This window comes from Neophocaena asiaeorientalis, unplaced genomic scaffold, assembly GCF_003031525.2.
Source record: "Neophocaena asiaeorientalis asiaeorientalis breed wild unplaced genomic scaffold, Neophocaena_asiaeorientalis_V1.1 scaffold547, whole genome shotgun sequence".
NCBI lineage: Eukaryota > Metazoa > Chordata > Mammalia > Artiodactyla > Phocoenidae > Neophocaena > Neophocaena asiaeorientalis.
Genome location: NW_020185330.1, coordinates 1923330 through 1945282, shown reverse-complemented (window position 1 = coordinate 1945282; position 21953 = coordinate 1923330). Strand labels below are relative to the sequence as shown.

The window sequence follows — 21953 nt, the reverse complement described above, 5'->3', positions numbered from 1 at the left end:
TGCCTTTATTCTTTAGTGTTGATATGGATTATAATATTACATATACCTTTACTTCATTTCCTGTAGGGTTCTGAGTTCATTTTAATTACCTAGATATATTTGGCCAGTAATGTGTGTTTTTCTTCCTTAGTGTATTTGAGTTTAGAAATAAAGTTTATAGTAGTCAGTGATTACTCTAATTTGATGTTTTCTTATTTCAAACAGCTAGTTAAAGGCCTTCAGCAAGAGCTGAATCGATTATATTCCCTTTTCTGTTCTCGGAATCCAGACTTTGAAGAAAAAGGGGGTAAAGTCTCAATAGTGTCACATTCCTTGGGATGTGTAATCACTTATGACATAATGACTGGCTGGAATCCAGTTCGACTCTATGAACAGTTGTTGCAGAAGGAAGAAGAGTTGCCTGATGAACAATGGATGAGCTATGAAGAACGTCATCTTCTTGATGAGCTCTATGTAACTAAAGAACGGTAAAATATCCTAATCTCTTAAAAGAATTTAAAATGTCTTCATGGAAACACTGGACTTCTTAGGTGAAAAGATTTTCATAATGAAAAAAATACATTGTTTCAGGTACAAAGATTATTGAATAACATGCCTAATCAAGCTAGAGACTTAATTTTCATACTAATTAGGTGTTTTCCTATAGCATGGAATGAATTATTCTTCCATCTTCCTCTTTTTCCTTCTGTCTTTTCTTCACAGTTTATTAGGAGTGAAATCTAAAACTTATTCCAAGCTGAGTCACTTTGTAGAATCCTTACTGAAAATGTTTACTAGCTTGTAATCCTTCGTAGTTTTACTAATATTAGAGATGGACCTTTACCTTTCTTATTATTCTGAAAATAATTTTAAAGCCCTTTTTTTGTTGACAAATATATTTTTGACAGATTTTATAATTATCATTTGCAGCCTTCCTGATACTATCTTTTTTTTTTTTTAAAAGAAGATGTTGGGGGTAGGAGTTTATTAATTAATTTATTTTTGCTGTGTTGGGTCTTCGTTTCTGTGCGAGGGCTTTCTCTAGTTGCGGCAAGGGGGGGGCCACTCTTCATCGCGGTGCACGGGCCTCTCACTATTGCTGCCTCTCTTGTTGCGGAGCACACGCTCCAGACGTGCAGGGTCAGTAGCTGTGGCTCACGGGCCCAGTTGCTCTGTGGCATGTGGGATCCTCCCAGACCAGGGCTCGAACCCGTGTCCCCAGCGTTGGCAGGCGGATTCTCAACCACTGCACCACCAGGGAAGCCCCTGATACTATCTTTTAATTCTTTGCTACATTCCTATCTTCATCTCTAGTTACATGCTCTTTTGTTCTCTTAATGATCATCTGATTGATTCTAATAGAACAGTGAAAAGTCACTCATTTTGATAGTTAGCATTATATAAAAACAACCAATTTAGCTGACTTAAATTTTCACTCAGGAACAGTTGAATTTATTTTTGTCTTATAGAAGTTGTCTAAGGATTTCATTTAGAATTTTATTAAGTACCATAGGAAAAATACATAAATTTTTTAGTGTCAGAAATAATTGGTAGTTTTGAAAGAAAATGTCATGTTGGCAAGCCTCAGAGCCATATTTTAGACATAAAATCCAGTAAAACAAATTTAACAGACTTAGATACAGAACATTGTAGTAGGAAAAAGTTGATATAACCCAGATGTTCCTAGCAGAGGAAGGTTAAACTGTGGTTTATCTGTATGATGGACAATTACAGTTGTTGTAAAGACTGAAGTAGGTCAGCAGACAAGTGAAAGGATTGCTAAGATTCATTATTAACTGTAGAAGAAGGAAAGATATAGAATAGTGTATGTAGTATGAACACTTGCTTTGTTTTTTTTTTAAAGATGTATATATGCTTGTATGTGCCTCACATTTTTCTAAAGGTTTCCCCCAAAAAGCTATTAACAGCATGTATTGGAAGAATAGGGGTACTTTTACTAATTATTTCATAAACTTTTTGTTTTAGCCCCTTTTTTTTTTTTTTTTCTGGCCACTCCACATGGCTTATGGGATTTTAATTTCCCAACCAGAGATCAAACCCGCGCCCCCTGCTTTGGAAGTGCAGAGTCTTAACCACTGGACTGCCAGGGAAGTCCTTTCATAAACTTTTAGACTTTCTGTACTACAGCAGGTACATTTATTAAATTCTGTCAATAAGGATTAATTTGAGGGATTGGATGATGGGTCATTATTTTCTTCTTTATGCTTAGTGAACTGGTAAACATCTAATACTTATGAAATTATAAATATGAATGTGTACATAATCTCATACTCCTTTCTAGGCTGAGAGACATAGAAGAACGGCTACACGGACTGAAGGCATCATCTATGACACAAACACCTGCCTTAAAATTTAAGGTAAGGAAAGACAGGTGATATTTTCATTGTTGATCTCAGCGTTTTTTTCAAACATCATTTGAAGCATGATGTTAGGGTTCAAATTAAATCCTAATTATTCTTTCAAATGAATTTTTTTTTTTAACAGTTACAGTGTGTTGGACACTGCTGGTTTCTGTGTTTCACTAAGAATGGACAAGATGGTTTTCTAGCCCTCAAAATATGTAACGCAGTGTTACTGGATCTATTAGCAGTATAAAGAATGATGTATGCATAAGAAGGAGGTTTAATTTTGCCTGTAAATGTTTACAAACGAATGACATTTTTACTTAATCTCAGTAAACTGGATATTGCCAAGTAGAGGAAAGGAGAAATGCTGCTCTGTTCTTGAAAGAAACAGCATAAACAAAGGCATGGAGGGATATACCTTCATAGTACGTCCAAGAAACACCAAATAATCTTAAATAGTGAGAAAAGAAAAACAGAGACAGATCTGGTAAATATCTAATATTTAGAATTTAACAAATCTCTGTGAGCAACTAGTGGTATGTAGTAAGAAAAATAACTGGAATTATATCAGTGATGATTCCAGGGATGGAAAGCTGACATTTTAATCAATAAGAAGTGTACGATAAAAGCACAAGATGAGGTGCACGCAGTTAGTTTGGAGCAAAGTGAGCAAACCAGTTTGGCCAGAATATACAGGATAAAGGGCATGGAGGCTGTAGGAAAGCAGGAAGAGCTAGAAAAAGAGACCTTATGTTTGATACGGACGGTGGAAAGCTTTTCAGGGTTTTTGAGCATTGGAATAGAGCTGTCGAAAGCAATGGTTTAGAAGAATAAAAAGTTGCAGAGAGACATTGACATTGACCTGACCATTGGAGAAGACACAGCCTATACCTGAATAACAATTTGTTTGCAGTGTTAAATGGAACATACGTAAGTTTCCTAATACTAATTTCCAGTTGAATATATGCCCATGTCTAGTGTACTATTGTTTCTTCTTGATATCTTTTATCATGGGCACTTAACATACAGGTTAAGTGATGGAATGATGCAAAAATTCTTATTGAATCTATCTGTATGACTTATAAAGGTTTTTGTTTTTTTTTTTTAACATACATTTAAAAGCCATATGGTAAAGTTATAAGATACATTTAAAAGCCATAAGGGTGGGAGGGAGACGCAAGAGGGAGGAGATATGCGGATATATGTATATGTATAGCTGATTCATTTTGTTATAAAGCAGAACCATTGTAAAGCAATTATACTCCAATAAAGATGTTAAAATATAATAATAAAAATAAAATAAAAGCCATAAGAGCATGGTCTTTGGAGTCACCCCCCCACCTGGAATTTGAGTTCCATCTCTACCACCATTATTATATATAATCAGTTAAATATGTAGAATTGATCTGATAGTAAAAGTAAACTCTTCTATTTCATGTCCTGGGTTTTGTACTAGAGAGTTGAGTACAATCCACTAAGTATATTATTATCTCAAAATTCAGTTATCACATTACCAGAGTTGATGCCCTATAATTGTGTATCCTTCTAATACATAGTCATGTAGTCTAATAATATGAATTTTTAATTTAATTACTTATAGAGAAAAAATATAGAAATCTGAAATTTAAAAAGGAATATATGATGAATTAGCAAATTAATATTTAGTACTCCCGAGTTCTAAAAGAAACAGAGGTCTTTCTATGCCTGTTAACTGGCAGATGGATTTACTTTCATAAATAAAAGTGTTAGATTTGTCACACATTACCATTGAACTTTCAAAAGAGGAAAAAAATGTCAACAAACATTGGTCTAGAGAGTGGGAAGCTTTGGTTGTGCTCATGAGGCTTTGCCACTAACTAGTTGTGTAACATTAGCCAAATCAAAATCAGTTAACATCTCTGAATTCATCTGTTTATTCATCTCTAGATGAGGCGGTTAGACTAAATGTCTAAAGCTCTTCTTCACCTTTAAAATTATTTGATGAATATAGATAACACTAAAGCAATCGTTACTCTTATCTGAGAGAGAATAATTCCTTTGTGTGTTTGTCTACCAAACTGCAAGCCAATCATAAACAAAGAAAGAAAAGTTGGCATATCCAATTCTTTATTTCTTGTCTTAAATTCTCAATTACCTGTTAGGTATGTTACAGATACCTCAAACTAATTATGAACAAAAACATGATTTACTTAGAGTATCTGTTACAATTAATGGATTAATTAATATCTTCCCAGTCAGCCAGACCCAAATCTTGTGAATTGCCTCTGACACCTTCCTTATCCCCATCTCCATTCATTCATGTTGATTCCATCCTAATCTCTCAAATTTCCATTTCTGAATGGAACAGCTTGTCCTCCTGGGTGCAGATTATCTTTTGCCTAAACTCTTTCAATAGTTTTCTAACTTGTCTCCAAGTCACTAACCTCTTAATTTTCCAGTTCACTCACAAGCTGCTACCAGATGTACTAACCTCCTAAAACATGGGTCAAATCCTGTTGTCTTTCACTACCTGTAAAATAAATTAAGCCCAACTCTTTTAGTCAGACAGTCAAGGTTCTGTACATTCTCTTTCCAAGTTACATTTTCCCCACACTCAATTTTCAACCATATCAGGTTATTTTTATTCTCTAAATTAAGCCAGTTTCTTTCCTCCCTCTGCTTTAGTTCATGTGGTTCTATTAGTATGGAATATCTTTCCAGCCCCCGTATATCCCAACCCCAACTTTGGAAATCCTTTTCATCTTTTATGGCCAGTGCAAATGCTTCCTCCTTTGTAAAGCCCTCAAAGTTGGGATTAATTATTCCTTTGTCTACTCTCCTGTAGCACGCTTTCCCTCTATTATGCACTATTTTATTCTGCCTCTCCCGCAGGATTGTAAACTCTGAGTACAGAAGCTCTGCCTTATTGGTCTTTATACGTTTTAGAATACCTAATATACTATTACTTTACACAAAATAGTAGCTTAATAAATCTTCCTTCTCCTTATTCTCATTCTTCATTTTCTATTAGATTTAAAGGTAAGGAAGTTGCTCCTGGATAGACTGTTTAGAATAATTAATGGTTGTTATATAGTTAATAAGTAATGCAGATACCATCTAGACAAAGCTCATTTAAAAATATATATATTTGGAGATAAATTTATTATTTGTATTTTACCATATATTATGTTGTACCTGAATTCTTTGAAAAACACTTCACTACTTTTAAAATTTAGGATGACTTTATCATTGTAGGTTGAAAATTTCTTCTGTATGGGATCCCCACTGGCAGTTTTTTTGGCATTGCGTGGCATCCGCCCAGGAAACACTGGAAGTCAAGACCATATTTTGCCCAGAGAGATTTGTAACCGATTACTAAACATTTTTCATCCAACAGATCCAGTGGTGAGTTGCAAATATGGACATTTATCTCTCAATATTAAATTTTTCCTAAGAGACTCTGTAAGAAATCTTTCAAGGTACTGCTGAATTTATGAGAAAGCGTTCATTTACAGACATCTCTCGTAGATACTGCATTTTTTTACAAACAAGGTTTGTGCCTACCCTGCATTGAGTAAGTCTATTGGTGCCATTTTTCCAACAGCATTAGTTTTTAATTAAGGTATGTATGTTGTTATTTTAGACATAATGCTGTGGCACATTTAACAGATATGGTGTAAACTTAACTTTCATATGCACTGGGAAACTAAAAAATTTGTGTGATTTACTTTATTGTAGTGATCTGGAACCAAACCTGCGGTATCTCCAAGATATGCCTTTATCTATTACATTTGCATGAGTTCATATTTTTAAAATGTTTGTTCTTTGATTAGTTTAGGGATCAGGAAATAAAATACCTTAAAGATGTTCTGTTTATGTTGTATATGTAGGATGAAAGCATAATGTAAAAATGTTATCTTTAGACAATTAATCCAAAAGACAGGAGTCATCTGGACTTTCAGACCTTAACCAGTTGTAATACCAATCATGTAGCAACCATAAATTTTTTAAATCTCACTTTAAATACTTTTTTCTCTAAAGTATGCTGCACATTGAAATGTGATTGGTAGATCCTCTTAGAAATGAAAATATTTAAATATTATGTATTAAACATAGAAAAGTGGGAGAATTTATTTTAGCTTGGTAGAATTATGACATTTTGGATTTTTACATTCTCTGTATGTTTGTACTGTAAATAAATTTTTTAATGTAAATACTCCTAGGATCTGTCTGCATCCAGGTAACCAGTTTAACGCCAAGTATGATTTTGGATGAGAAAAATTCTTCCTTAAATCCTCTTGGGGACAAGGCTAGATATAACTAGATTTAAGACAAACTATTTTAAATAGCATTTATTCTCTGAAAAATAGCTTTATATAATTCTATAAAGTCTTTTAAAAGATCTTTTGCTAGTACCAAATAAATATAACATTGACTAAACACCAGAATTTTAGAAAATTTCTCATATGTTAAAGAATCAAAACGGTTATATCTAAGAAATTTCACTGAAATGGAATCTAGTATTAGATTCAAATACTGACTGCACGATCTTGGCCAACTCACTTCTGAGACTGTTTCTTATCTATCTATATGATGCAGATGATAATATTTTACCTCATAGGGTTATTAGGATTAAGTAAAACGTGTGCAAAACACCCAGTTAGACCTTGAGTATTTTGTTCATATGCATTCATTTAACTCACTCTTCTAGAACTTGAAGGTGAACTTGAGATCATAGGTGAACTCTAAACTTTCAGTATATACCCTATACTTTGTACAGTCTTAAACTTTGTTATTCAGTTGGCCCTTGAACAACTCAGGGGTTGGGGTACACCCTGTGCTCAGTCGAGAATTGGGGTGTAATTTTACAGGAAGCCCTCTGTATCCACCGTTCCGCATCCACAGATTCAACCAACTGCAGATCACGTAGTGCTGTAACATGTAATTATGGGGGAAAAAATCCACGAATAAGTGGGCCCACGCAGTTCAAACCTGTGTTGTTCAAGGGTCAGCTGTATTATAAAGGAGGGTTCCAAACTTATTATTACAAATTATTTTTATTATTCATTTTATAGTTCTTCTGTGAAAATTTATTTTAAATAGCTTATGTCAGAATTGTGCTAGGCAGTTTTTCCAAAGTTATCTATCCTTCCCAACATCCTTGTGAGGTAGTAGGAAGTGTTATCTCCTTTCTATAGCTCAGGAAACTGAGGCTCTGAGACCTTGTGACTTGGTGAGTGTCATATAGTTAATAAGTGACAGAGGCCAGAATATGAACTAGGGGAGTTCTGATGCCAAGTCCATTGGCTTTTCTGCTGTATCATCCCTACTTCACATTAGACAAATGGTCTTATACCATCATCTCGTGTTTGTTACTATATGAATCTACTTGAAAGTAGGGCTTACTGGGAGCTTAGATATTAAACATTGACCTTATTTGCTCTGTTCCAGGTTACTGCTTACTGCTTCAGTTTTGTTTGTGAGACTAATATAAATCTAATTGCTAGATGATATCAGAACACAATAAAAATGAATATTTCTCTGAAAAACAAATGAGTGGGCACTATTAGCCTAGACTAATTGTTTTTTTATAATCTCATCAAGGATCCATAATTAGACAAACTACATATTATTAACAGTGAAGAAATAAGAACGCATGTTAAGAATATCAGGTTTTTAAACATTTGCTAAGGTCTACTGAGCATGCAATAAAATAAGAATGAACAGTTTACTAAAATCCAAGCATTGTACCTTAATGTTTTGTTTCTTTGAATTTTTTTTTTAAATCAAGGCTTATAGATTAGAACCGTTAATACTGAAACACTACAGCAACATTTCACCAGTCCAGATCCACTGGTATAATACTTCCAATCCTCTACCTTATGAATATATGAAGCCAAGCTTTCTTCACCCAGCAAAAGAACCTACCTCAATTTCAGACAGTGAAGGCATTTCAGCAATACCAAGCCCTGTGACTTCACCAGTCTTGTCCCGCCGACACTATGGGGAATCTATAACAAATATAGGCAAAGCAAGCATATTAGGTAATTTCTTTTCAGTATTCCTTATCAATGAATTTAAGCACTTTTATATAGACATTAAATTGTAAGTACTTGGAAATACCCTGTGTATTACAAAACATCCAACAGTTAATCCTTGTGGTTAGTGTTAACCACCTTCTCACTGTTCATATTTGAGGGCAAAAGCCCTAGAGTTCTCTTAATTAGATCAGATCCTGTAGTTAAAGAATATGAGACAGCTGGATGCACAAAAGAAGATCGGGGAATCAAGTCCCTCATTTTTATCTTGGCCCCATCGCTTACTGTGAGATCTTGGGAAGTCACGTAGTTTTTAATGCTCTGCTTCCTCATCCATGAAATGAGGGAGTGCTTGAGTACTAAGGGTGCCCCTGCCGACCAGTTCTCTGATCCCTGTCCTAAAAGTCTCTCGAAATATGTGTCCTTCCTGAGGGCAACAAGGGTATTTAATTTCTCTTTGAATGATCTCCGGTACCAGCCACAATGGTGTAGCGCCAGAGTTCAATTCTGTGCCACTTTGGTTTGTCCATTGCTTTTGGTTACAAGTTGCCTTAGTATAAAATGCCACAAGATGGCACTGTAAAAAGGCTTTATCTGCTGCACTCATTGATATTTGACTTCGTCATAAAGATTGTTTATTCATAGCTTTTTATAACATATCCACTTAACCTCAGGAGTAAGCATATCAATAGTGAATATATATGCCCATGTGAATGGCATGGTTCTTTTTATTAACATTTGTAATCTTACGAAATACTTTAAAAAACAATGATCACGAATAAAATAGAATCTTTACTCCTTTGTAAGCTATATTCCTGGAGTTTGTACAACTCTTATTCTATTCAACACCATTTTTATTTAGAAACCTACAATATAAATTGTAATTTTCTTATGTACCCACCCTGGAAAAACGTGACTAGGGCTTAGTCCCTCTGCCAACTGGCTGTAAATATGGGTGGTGCTCTTTAGCCTGGTGTGTGGTGTAATTCAGCAGAATGACTGCCCTGTTTTGTGAAATGTAGGGGCTGCGAGCATTGGAAAGGGACTTGGAGGAATGTTGTTCTCAAGGTTCGGACGTTCGTCTGCATCACAGCCATCTGAGGCATCAAGGGACTCTGTGGAAGACGAGAAGAAGCCGGTTGCCTCACCTCCCACGTCCACTGTGGCAACGCAGACCCTTGCACATAGCAGTTCTGGCTTTCTTGACTCTGCATGTTAGTTCATACTGTTCTTTACAGGTTTACACCGTTCCTTTTTAAAACGTGCGGAGCACAAAGGGTTAAGATATTAACACTAGCAGTCAACTCTTAATCTAATCTAACGCCTGCCTTAGCTTTTAAAGAAACAATGCTTTTTCTTCTACTTACATTTTTAGGAATAATCCCTAGGTAAATGCATTTTTACTCTCTGCGTTGGTGAATTAAGTAAAGAGCATTAATAATCAGGGCCTTGTGGCACAGAGGTGTTACACATCAAGCATAAAACAAATCTCTTTGTGGTAAGCACTCCCTGATTTTTCTAAAGTGTTTTTTTGTTTTTAATATGGTCTTCTCAGCCTTAAAAATTCATGTAATTGCTTCAAACCTATGCTGTATTTACTCTTGATACTTTTAAAAACTGCTATGCCAAAGCTGTCCTGGTGCTAATCCCTCAGTTCCCTTCATCCAACCGAATTATAAAACCTTCAGAGCTTTAATTGTATTGGAACCACTGTATCGCTTCCAATCCTGTCCCAGCTACCTTGTGTAAAATAGATACTCAAGAAGTGAGTGAATGAAAGGATAATTATACTGGACTTATATTAGAATGGAGCTTTATTTAATTTTTTCCAGTGGATTTATAAGGTCTAAACTCTTGAATAGTTGTGAAACACTAATACACTTAGTATATATTTACTTCCAGGGATGTAAACTTGAACCTTATTTTTAAATATCCAGTAAAATAAGACTAATAAGTCAAGTCCTAGTTTTCCATTGACTTACATAAGGAAATGTTGACTCTGAAATTAGCTACTTCCTTTCTGTACCTATAGCAAGAAAATTTTATTTTCTTCCTCTAAAAATCTTTAAGCATTTCATTTCAGATACTTAGAGCCTTGTTTTCCTACTGTGTCTGCTACTCTGAATTTTAAAACAACCAGCATTCATTGCTGTGCGACAGTCCTAGGGGCTGGATCTTTCTCCAGAGTCACCTCCACTCCATGATGAATTATCCTAGCCATTTCTGAGTTGGACATTCCTATTTGGGCCAATTCCATTTTTTTAACTTAATCCTATCTATGTCAGACTCTGAGTACTAAAAATTTTATAGTTGCAAGCCTTTTGAACACTGCCTAGAAAATTCATTTCAGATTTTGATATTTGTACAAAATTCATAGTTTTCTTATAAGAGTTCCTATACTATTGCTGACTTAAACTCTCACTTCTGCTTACTATCAGAAATGAGATTGTGAAAATACAAAATTCTGTTATAACATGCAGATGTCAAAAGAAAACTAAACTTCTGAGGAAAAATAACTTCAAAGAATTTTGTAAAATGGCAGGTAAAAAGTCACAATTCCTTGTAAAGTTAATGCACAGCAATGATGCTAGTAACCATTAGGGTGAACGAGGGAACAAGAAGAGCAGGGTATTTTGAGCCCAAGAGACGGGGTAATGAAGACATACAGAGAGAAGTCTATAGGGTCTGAGAGAAGAAACCTATCTTTTAGTTTTTCTACTACTTAATAGAAATTTCAAAGTGATAATAAAGAAGAAACCTATTTCTTCTTCCAGTACAAGTGAGTAGAGATGCTTAGATGTATTGCATTATTATATTTTAATATCTTAACAGAATATGTTTTCTGTCATTCTAGCATATAAATTCTTTGTTGGTCCTAATGGTAAATTACTTGCCAACTATAGACTCAACTAACTGTGAGCTAATCATGATTTCTTAGTTACATGTATTCATCTTTAGATACAGATTTAAAAAGCCCAACTTTTAAAATTGGACCACTACTACAGGAGAATTATGCCTTTTAAATCAAATCCTCAAGATTCACCTTACTAATTCTTGGACTTGCTTCAGTAATACACTCTTCTATGTAATCCTGATTTAGACAAATTTCTTAAGTCATAATTGCTCTTTTGGCTATATGTTGCAAATCATAAAACCTTTCTTCTTTAACTCTTCTTTCTGGAATTTGGTCACTGTGATTAGGTGATTCTGGCTTCCTTTCTTCCTTCCTTCCTTCCTTTCTGCTCACATTTGATTGACTCAGTTCTTCTCGATAACCTTCATTCTGAAGCTACCGGCTTTGATTCTCTTGCTTTTTGAGGGTAAGATGGACACAGACTGTGAATTCATGATCAATCAGGTTTCTCTCTTTGAAGATTTAGTGTTGTCAGTTGAAACCATCTTATTGACATCAATTTGAAGCATCTTATATAGCTACTCTTCATTTCTTTTGAAAAGTATAGGCTTATTTCCAGTGGTTTTACTGTTTCATTTCTTGTACTCCCCTGTGTTTGTAACATATTATGAAAAGAATCTGTTTCTTTTAGCATTGTTTTGCCTCTAGGTTAGAACTTAAATGAACTATACATTTGGGAGATATTTGGGTGTTAACAGATTATGACATTATATTTCAGAGTTAATTATGCTTACATTTTCCATGAAAGAGCTCTTCACAAAAACCAACGTGTGTACTTCTTTATGTATGCTAGGTTTAATCAGCTTATTTGGGAGTATTGTTCTAATTTTTGGCCACTGCATCACTGAAGGCCATTTGTAACCATCAGCCAACACTTTACAGCATCTTGTGTTTTTTTTTCACAGATTTCAGACTTCAAGAATCGTTCTTTAATCTCCCACAACTTCTTTTTCCGGAAAATGTAATGCAGAATAAAGATAATACCCTCGGTATGGTATATGTCAGGAATAGCATTCAGAGCACTATGAAAATGATCTACTTAGATTTCTCCTGCTCATTGAAAAATTGGATCAGTTCTATGAGATCAGCTTGGATGTTACCATTAATAGACTATTTTATATGTATTCTCTTCCTGTATTTTCTAATCTTAAATATAGTGGTCCAGAAACCCCCGAGTATTGATTAGACCCTTAATGTGCTAAAATATATGATACTCCTATATGCTTCTACAAAGAAGGAACCTTTTAGAGAGGGGAGAAAAGCATGAGGCCATTCTCTTTCTCCTCTATTGCCCTACAGCCTTCAAAGAGATTCAGTATTCTTTTCATGTAATATACTTAAAAGGATTTCATAGTATAAAGGATTTTATCATTTCTAATTATTTCAGATATTAATAACACTTCCCCTAGGGCTGTTGGTATGCCATAACTGATACTGATTTCAACACAAATATTTAATGTTCTTTAGAGGTGTAGGTTCGCTTTGAAAAAATTATTATTGGATGTAAGAGATATTTTTAGTCTCTTAATTTTCAGCAGATTCAAAATGTATCAGTAAAGATTAATCTTAGCAGTTTAAAATTATTTTCATCATTAACTTCTCATTCCTTTTTTTATAGCTTCTTTCTCTTTCCTTTTTTTTAAATATCGAATTTTACCTTTAACAAAAAAATAAGTTACAGGTGTTTCCTTGGATTTTTTAACCATATCTAATTTTATAATTTCTGTATTTATAGTTGCTAATTTTCATGCACTTTTTCTATTTAAAAAAAAAAATCTTACTTGATATAGATTCCAAAACAGTGTTTCAGCATAACAAGCTGATTTGGGTTTGGGGCTGTATAACAGCAGTTTGTGTTGATCTAACTCAGTGAAATCCCTTCAAGAAATGATCTTATATAAGTGCTCTCTCTGGTCCCTGTTCATGTAATGGTCACTTCCATAGAGAAATAATTGATGTGTGCTTTTTGCATATTTAGTTGGAGAAAGGAAAATTAATCCACTTATACATTTGTCCTACATTCAAGTAGTCCTTTTTATTCACTACCTTAAAACCATCCCAGCTACCCAAGCAATTAGACCACTAATCATAATTGCACCACCCTGATCTGATTCAGATGGTATTATGTATATGGCTTCTATTTTCTCTTTTCCTGTTTTTATTCATTCAACAATTTTACCATGAGCCAAGTAGGTAGTCACTAGAAAAGATACCAAGATGAAACGGATTTCAGTGCTGCCCATAAAGATTTTAAATGCTGGTGGGGAAGTTAAGTATTTTTTAGAGGGCATATATTCTAGTAGGGAAGGTAGATAACTACAGGAATAATTATAATATATGATAGAATGTGATGAGCCACATAACAGAGAAACAGGTAGAGGCCTCTGACAGTTCTAAGGAATGAGAAAATGATTTAACCTGGAGAAATCAAAAAAAGCTTTGTGGAAGTAGGATTTGGACAAGCAGAGATGAAGAGACAGTGCAGAGAGAATAAACAGCATAAGCAGAAACACAGAGGTGGGAAGCACAGAGTATGTAGAGAACCAGAAGTTAGTTTTGAGGAGAACTAAGGATGAGTGGAAGGGAGTAGTTCTGAATAATATGATCAGGAACATTTCTCCAACCAGATGGTAGAGGATCCAATAAATCTGGGCATCTCCAGGAGTTTCTTTATATTCAACCCATGAGCCTGTATTTACCCAAATAGCCCATCTGTTGTCAAATGTTAGGTATATGAATGTCTTTCAGGGTATATTAGTGTCGGGAAATTTGGGGGTTAGAAATGACAACTGATTATAAAACTCATGGAGTTTTTGTTATTTTTTTCAAATAAAGGATGGTTAGAGAATATTCCTAAATATATTTGAAGCTATGATAAGTCACAAAATTTAAATATTCCTTGGATGTCAAACATCTAACCACATGAAATATATAGTCGCTCTGAGGCAGCACAAAAATAAGAAGACATAATTTATCAAGAACTCTGAGCACAGTCTTTCTTATTGCCAATGAATCTTTCACCAGTCATTTGGAAACCCAGTTTCCTTTACCTAGTACTTTAAGTGGTTTTCTTGGTATCTACCTGAAGCAAAAAATCATGCAGTTATGACCATAATTGTTATTTACAAATAAGATAACTTTTAAGATTCATTACGTTTTTGAAAATTTCTCTCCAGGGAAGTTAAGACACTCCCATTAAACAGAAGAAGCCTGTCTAGTTAGTACACATTATAATACTAAGATGGTGACTTTCTATTCATATATTTTACTTTTCAACACCATATCCATGTTGACAGGCCCTGTGCACAAAAGAATTCTCTGCTGAAAGCACAGTGCTAATTGTTGATGATTGTTAAAAGCCAACAACCTTTTTTTCATTTTTAACTCTCTTCAATTGTTCAGGAATCTCATTCTTTTTTCTTTTTGTAGATAGAGGAATTTTAGCACTTAGGCACTCAAGAGAGAGAAAGAAGGACGAAGTGATGATTTTATGTTCTCCTTTCTTTTTGACCTAACTCAGTGAGAGAAACTCGGAAAAAACTACTAACCTGTATGGTGCCACCCCTTCTTGATATGGTAACAATGAGAAAGTGGGTCCAAGGCAACTCCATGTAGATTTGGGCCAACTTTGGCCAAGAGCACATCTCATAGTACATATATTGATGGAATAGTGCTGCCATGTAGTAACCCCACTCCCTTGGGAATTCTGTGATCTACAGAAAGGGGGAAGATGAGACATAGGCCCTCTTACATCCATCCATCCACCTGTAAAACCAACACAAACGTGAGGTCAGCTGCAATGGCAGCCAGACTGCGGGGGGTAAACCTTTTAAGGAAGATGAGAGACTAAAATAGGTTCATCAGGTACAAGCTGGCTACCTAATTCCCATTTTGATGGGGACAACCTACAGATAAATAGAAAGGGATAGGGAGGGGCAATCTAGTTAGTGACACTTATTGAAGATCCTCTGGGTGATGAGAAGTACAAGGCATATAATATAATGGAACAATAAATTTTTCATTTGAGTTTATAGTATATGAAAGGCAGTGTTGCACAGTAATAGCATATTAAGAATAAATTTCAGGGACATAAAATCAAAGTGGAGCCAAATAACACTAGTTGAAAATCTCCCTTTCTTTGACTTTAAAACAGCAGTTCAACCTAAGACTTGGACTAGGAAGACATTCTACAGTGGCATTTAAAAGTGAATTCTTAGAAATAACTTGGTGTGGGCTTCACCAGTTTTACTGTGTATGTTTCCCATCTCTTCTGTTTTTCCTCTTATTTCTCCTTTTTTTTTCTTTATAACTAACTTCACCTTGACTCCTCTTCATGGTGCTCGAGAATTCACTTCCTCTTTTCATCTTCCTGTCTGTTGTGCCAGAATGTACCTACCAATTTAACACAAATGTCCCATGGAATACAAAAGGTAAAAAATTAAGACATTACTATCCCACAGTTCCACATGTGGATTTCAACTATTTATTATGGATTAGCTTATCATAATTTAAATGAAAAAAATACTTTGTATTTTGTTTTTTAAAAAACTTTGTAAAAAGCCTATGTTGATATATTTCATGGGGTTCTATAACCTAACTGGGTAGATATTTTCTGACATTCTTTGTCAGAAAAGCACAATTGAATAGAAAATAACAACTGTAAATGCATTTTTAAATCACCAAATGGTATTGTCACAAAATACCTGTTTAAAATAAGCATTAGCTAAACATTTATGTGAAATCATTCTCTAAAATGATGTGATTTCCTATATGCAATTACCAAATTTCCAGGGTAAAGCAAAACCCAACTTTTTCTCCCACCCCCTTAGTTTTTGCCAGTTTTTACTTTTCACATCTGCTGGTACTCTGAACAAAGAGCAGACTTTGACTGTCTGAATAGTAGTGATTTCGGTGCTTTTTATTTTTAAGACCCTTCAAAATATTGTATGTCTCATTGACAGTTTTAAAGGAGTTTCTGAAGATCAAATTATCGTTTTCTAAGTGTTTTCTCTCTAAGGATTTGTTAGATGAACCAATCACAATCTTAGCGCCTTGATTTGGTAAGGTGGTTTTTCTCTAACACGTATTGCAGGGATTTTCTGTGTGTTTAGGAAAGACTTGAGTGAATTCACTGAATTGTTTGAAGACAACACTGTTATAAAATGAAATCCTGCCTCTTAAGAATTACCATTGTTCCTCCCAGTTTAACTTTCCTGGCCACCTAGTGGATTCTTTTATTGAACAAACATTTAATGAGCGTGTATGTTCCAGGTACATGTTAGGCCCTGCTGACAGGATAGAGACTAGGGTGTGTCGTGGCTGCCTTTGGGGATTTCAGCCAAGTGGAGAGGAAAACGTGGTAGGACTGTAATAGATGTTATCTTCCAACACGTCTCCCTGAGCCAGTTGATGTAGAGGGCCTCCCCAGTGAAGGACCCTTTGAGTGCCCTGTTGCACTTCTGTAGGCATTGTTATGTGTAAGCCTGGCCCATCATTCTGCAAGAAGGCTGTTTGCCTTATTTTACAGATTAGGCACAAAGATTAAATGGGAAAGCCAGCATTTGAGCCCAGTTTCTTTATTCCAAATATACTATGTGATACCAAGCGAGATTTTTGTTTTCTTGCTTTATTATTCCATATTGACCTGAGCACACAAAGGAGAGGGTTCACCAAATAGAATCCTGAGCTGCTGAGGCTCTTGAGTGTTTTTTCCTGTAAGATTAGAGTGGAAAGTCACTTTTTAAAAAATAGTAATAATAATTAGGAGAGTCACTTCTATTTGGTAAATTTTTATTCTCAACTCTAGTAAGTCTGTATAGAACCAATCTTGTAATACTTATTCATTTGTTTGACTTCTTTTCTTTTTAGTGGAATTGGATCACAGAATTGATTTTGAACTCAGAGAAGGCCTTGTGGAGAGCCGCTATTGGTCAGCTGTCACATCGCACACTGCCTATTGGTCGTCCTTGGATGTCGCCCTCTTTCTTTTAACCTTCATGTACAAACATGAGCACGATAATAGTGCAAAACCCGACTTTGATCCAGTCTGAACTGTTGAAGGACATTAATGGCCCCAAACTGATTTTTTTCTGTTAAAATATATGTGTCAACATACGGAAGTTTCAGGTTTAAGTATGTTTCACTTTTGTTTAGGGTAAGAAATATTTGAATTTAGAAGCACTTTATTTTACTTTAAAAAACAAAGCAAATGTTCCGTCTGAAAGAAGTTATTTATAGTTTTCATCATTTTAAGTATGAGTCTGACAGAACCCCCTGCAGAGAATCAAGCAAGACCTGGAAGTAAGGAGGACTTGGGTGGACTGCAAGGTTATAGATCACAATCTAGTTTCTCCCAGATATAAAGGCATATTAATGGGTTGAATCTAATGTATTAATCAAAATATGTTATAAATCTAAAATGATCAAGGTCCAGGGTATTCTACGTAAAGATCACAAGGTGGTATCATTGTTTTCGATTTCCATGGAAGCTTCCATTTCCACAATTTCTTTGAAACATGAGTGTAACAGATTTTAAATGTTCTGAATTTAACTTGTTTAGAAAAACTAATGCTAAAATAGAAACAACATTTTAACTATTTATAGTTTATTACCTCTGACTAATTGTTTTATGTCAATGTATGAAACATTACATTTTTTTAAATGTTTCCTTTGAACAATTTAAGAACCACATTTATTTTCTATAGTGTTAAGACCCTTTTTTCTCAGAACTCCATCTTTTTACTCTTCAGATGAATATATAGACACTGTGGCATACTTTCAGCATTTTTTTCATTAAAAAGTTGTAGTTTTACACAAATAACACTAGTTCAATTATTTTGAAAAAAATGAACTTTTTATTATGTCCCGTGTACCTCAGAGAAAGCTAAAGTTTTCTAAACTTGACATGGAATACTCCATAATGGGTACATTTAATAAACTTTACTGGAAAATTAGTAAACTTCTTTGGAGTAGGGAGTATGACAACTAAATTTTAAGTACATAAACGTCTGTGTGCCAAACAATTAACATATAAAAAGGGGATGGAGTGCCACTAACAAATTTTATTTTTAAAGTGTTTAAGGAATCGTAATTGAGACATAGACACAATAGTTCAGGATTCTGAGGCATTGAAAGAGTTTCCTCAGCTGTAATTTTTTCCACAGTGCTTTTCATCTGAGGAGCTCAAAGTGCTTTGCGATTTAATAACCTATGTAGTAGCTTCTTGAGGTAAGTAAATGAGTGTTATTCTCATGTTACATGTTAGTACACTAAGGCACCAAAACATTTAAAGTGCCTTGATTATAGAGCAAATCAGAGCTCAGACTGAAGACAGACCATATTCTTTTATGTGCTGTTCATTGATAATTCACATGTGACCTCTTGTTTTGCAAACAGTAATAATAACAGAAGTTGCAATTCATAATTTGGAGAAATGACTGTGAAGCCAGTACTTTACCCTACTTGTCATATACATTCTTGGGTTCTCACACTCAAAGGAGGAGTTACTTAGAGGGGATCAGTAGCCATCTCTGCAACAACCAACCCATACTTCTGAGAGGCTTCCACTGGGTTCCACTTAAGGTGCTGTCTTTGCTTATCTTAAGCTCCCCAGGAATCGTCAAACTGGGAGCAAAGTTGGTCGGTCGTACATCTCACCTTCTCCTTTCTTTTTAAGATGATAGAATCTTTGGATTACTTGAAGGTTTTACTCAGCACTGTCAGTCCTCTATCTGTTTTGGCCTTTCATTGAATTTGCACAACATAAAGCACTTCTTTTTAGTGCTTAAAAAGATCCCAAGGCTCCATGCCCAAATACGTGACTCACTAAGAAACTCTTGCTATAAAAGGCTTTTGATGCAATCTTAGCAAAGCTGAAGCAATGTCTTTCGAATTTAGAGATTCCTGTGAACTCAGGTCATTCTCATACCCTGTTTATTTCGTAGGTCTGTTTAGTTCTCAGGAGAATTAAACTCGTATCCCATATGACTCTATCATTAAAGGTATGTGAGCATTTGGGTGGTATGACACTCAAATGCCTAAGAGCTTTAAGGGATTCATTCTCTTTTTTTTTTTCTTGGCTGCTCTGGGTCTTCGTGCGGCTTGCAGCTTCTCTAGTTGCAGGCTTAGTTGAGGTATGTGGGATTTTAGTTCCCCAACCATGGATTAGACCTGGACACCCTGCATTGGAAGCATGGAGTCTCAACCACTGGACCACTAGGGAAGTCCCAAGGGATTCATTCTTAACCATTAGAATGTGAAGAGCCCCTTTTACCTGAGAGGAGTGAAAACCTAGCAAACCTTTTCATTTGATATAGAGTAAAAAGAAAAGTATATTCCCATAGCTATAGGAATATATCTGCTTCCCTTTATTCATATTGAGGAAAAAAATCCAATTTAACCACATGGAAGTTATTTGAGTTCTTGAAAACAACATTCAAAACCTCCTTTTCAAAATGAGGTATTCTGGATTATTGGATAGGGGTTTTGTTTTCAATTCATTATTTCATCAATAGAGATGGTGATTTTGATTTCACAGTACTCTTGTTTCCATGTCTCTGCATGTTATCATGGAATGTACTTGTATGTACTCAAGTAATATACAGAGTATGTGTAATTCTAGCTTGACTTAGAAACTGAGTCAGTTACTGAGTAATATTTTGCAACTTGATTCCAACAAGTACTAAATTTTTGATACCATTAAAATTTTATTCTCTATTTTGTGTACCTGCTATGATGATTCTTCTGAGTACTGGTCAGATTGTTCAAACAATTTTAATCCAGTTAGGTCCCCAAGAATTATTTAAACTTAGAATAAGGAGAATGTTTTATTAGTTCATAACTTTATTTTCAACAGTAATTATGCTTGTGTTATAATTCAGTGTTACAGTATATTAGAACATATTATAAAATGTACTCAGTTTCTCATAGCAAGCCTTAGGAATCTTATGTTTGACTTCTATTAAATAGCATCTGTCAGCCTTTGGAAATTCTCACATTGAACGTTCTGTAGAAGCCCTCAGACAGTGACGTGTAAACATTCATCTCATTCTCATTTTCTCTCTGTTGTTTCCTCGTTGGGGGCTGAAGCATTCGGGTCATATCCTTCCCCCAAAGAGTAAACAAAGGAAAGGAAACCATCAGTGGAGTGTCACGGCCAACTCCACAACTCCTTCCAGTGATGACACTTGAGCCCTTTAAGGTGGAATCGGACCAAACCTAGAAAGTTCACTGTAAGGCCGACAGTAGAGGGAAAAAAACTGAATTGCTTTCTGATTAGGTTAGTTAATATTTCTGTCTTTCAGCTGTAGTGAGTAAGGCATTTGGACAATTGAGAAAACTAATTTGAGTGTTATGTCTTAACAATTGTTTCAATAATCTTTTGTTAGCATGGAAATGGGGCTAAAAAAGATACGCGATATTAAAGAAGAGTCAAGGCAGAGCTAAAAAGAGGATGTAGCAGTCATTGACTGGAGAAAGAACTAGAACTTGACGAGACAGTCTTGAGTGTTCGGTAGGTAACTTCTGTGGTTATTCTCAAGTGTCTTTTACCCAGATTCTGCTGTCATCCCTGCACCTCAGGCCTCTGCCAGGAGTCAGATGGTCCTCTGGCTGAATTTGAAACACACACATTAAATCCTTTTATGGTTAGGTATGGGCAATGCATATAGTTTCCTGACATTTTATAATAACTTACCTACATAGAAAAACTTTTGCTGTATCTACAGCAGATTTGGCAGGAAGTGCCTCGACTGAACTCTGAACTCTGTTACTTCTAGGATGGTCTAGGAAGCCTGCAGACCACACTGTCTCCTTTCGCAGTAGTCAGAGGGAAAGGAAGTTGCCAAGGAAATATGTGTAGTATTGAGCTTGGAGCAGTGTACAGAATGGCAGGATATAAAATTTCATCTCAAAGGTCTCATTTAGTAAATGTTACTGCTGGCATGATAACAGCCTGGGTCGTATGCGTCCTATTTTAGTCTTCATTGGATGTTTGCAATGATTCAAAGGATCCTAAAATTTCAGGGTTTGTTCAGATTTTAGAGGTCATCTAGTCCAACCCTGTTTTAGTTTCATGTAAGCACTTAAATAGCATAAAGGTCATGAAAAGTGAAGTGAGGGGTGGCATGTTAGGTTCAGCCCAAAGACATTGAGAGACTAAATACTCAGCAGTAGAGGAGGCAATTTGATGGTGTCTCTAAGGGAAAATGTCGTTGACCACAGTAGAATTCTAAAGCTGGAAGGGCTGTAGAAATCCTCGTTTTCCAAAGCATGTTCTGGGAACTTCAATAGATGTTGGTTCAGAAAATAAGTATGAGAAATACCAAATTTAGAAGATTCCTTTACAGCAGGACTTTCAGGAGCCTCTGATGCATTAAATGCAGTGTGAATCTACCTGGTGCTGTGGGGTGCAGGAGGGGGAGTTTTTCCAAACGTATTTAACCATAACTTTATATGAATATACTTAGAGAAATGCCATCACATTTAATTCCTGTATTTTACAGAGATGTATCGTTTTGTTTGACAAGTGACCACTCCCACCCCATAAGGTCACATGGCCAGCCAATGACAGAGTCAGAATTAGAACCTAGTCCCCTGATTCCCAGCTTTGTCTTACACCACAGTGCCTTTTTCCTTCCCATAATACATATCAAGCTCCTAAATGGCAGAAACTACCTC

The 21953-nt window shown here is 35.3% G+C and overlaps 1 protein-coding gene across 6 annotated transcripts in view; it reads left to right on the top strand.

The window, feature by feature from the left end:
* DDHD1 (DDHD domain containing 1) overlaps positions 1 to 19991 on the top strand; it is an 89652-nt gene extending 69661 nt beyond the window's left edge. Inside the window, exons 7-13 of one of the 6 annotated variants that reach the window (XM_024734763.1) lie at positions 205 to 467; positions 2282 to 2357; positions 5580 to 5729; positions 8116 to 8368; positions 9385 to 9576; positions 12182 to 12265; positions 17145 to 19991. In XM_024734763.1, the coding sequence (XP_024590531.1) occupies positions 205 to 467; positions 2282 to 2357; positions 5580 to 5729; positions 8116 to 8368; positions 9385 to 9576; positions 12182 to 12265; positions 17145 to 17326 (1200 nt within the window). In that variant the 3' untranslated portion in view covers positions 17327 to 19991. Of the gene's footprint in view, positions 1 to 204; positions 468 to 2281; positions 2358 to 5579; positions 5730 to 8115; positions 8369 to 9384; positions 9601 to 12181; positions 12266 to 17144 lie in introns of all 6 variants that reach the window. The other 5 variants (XM_024734764.1, XM_024734768.1, XM_024734765.1 and 2 more) reach the window with 5 other exon arrangements.
* The last annotated feature ends 1962 nt before the right edge of the window (positions 19992 to 21953 follow it).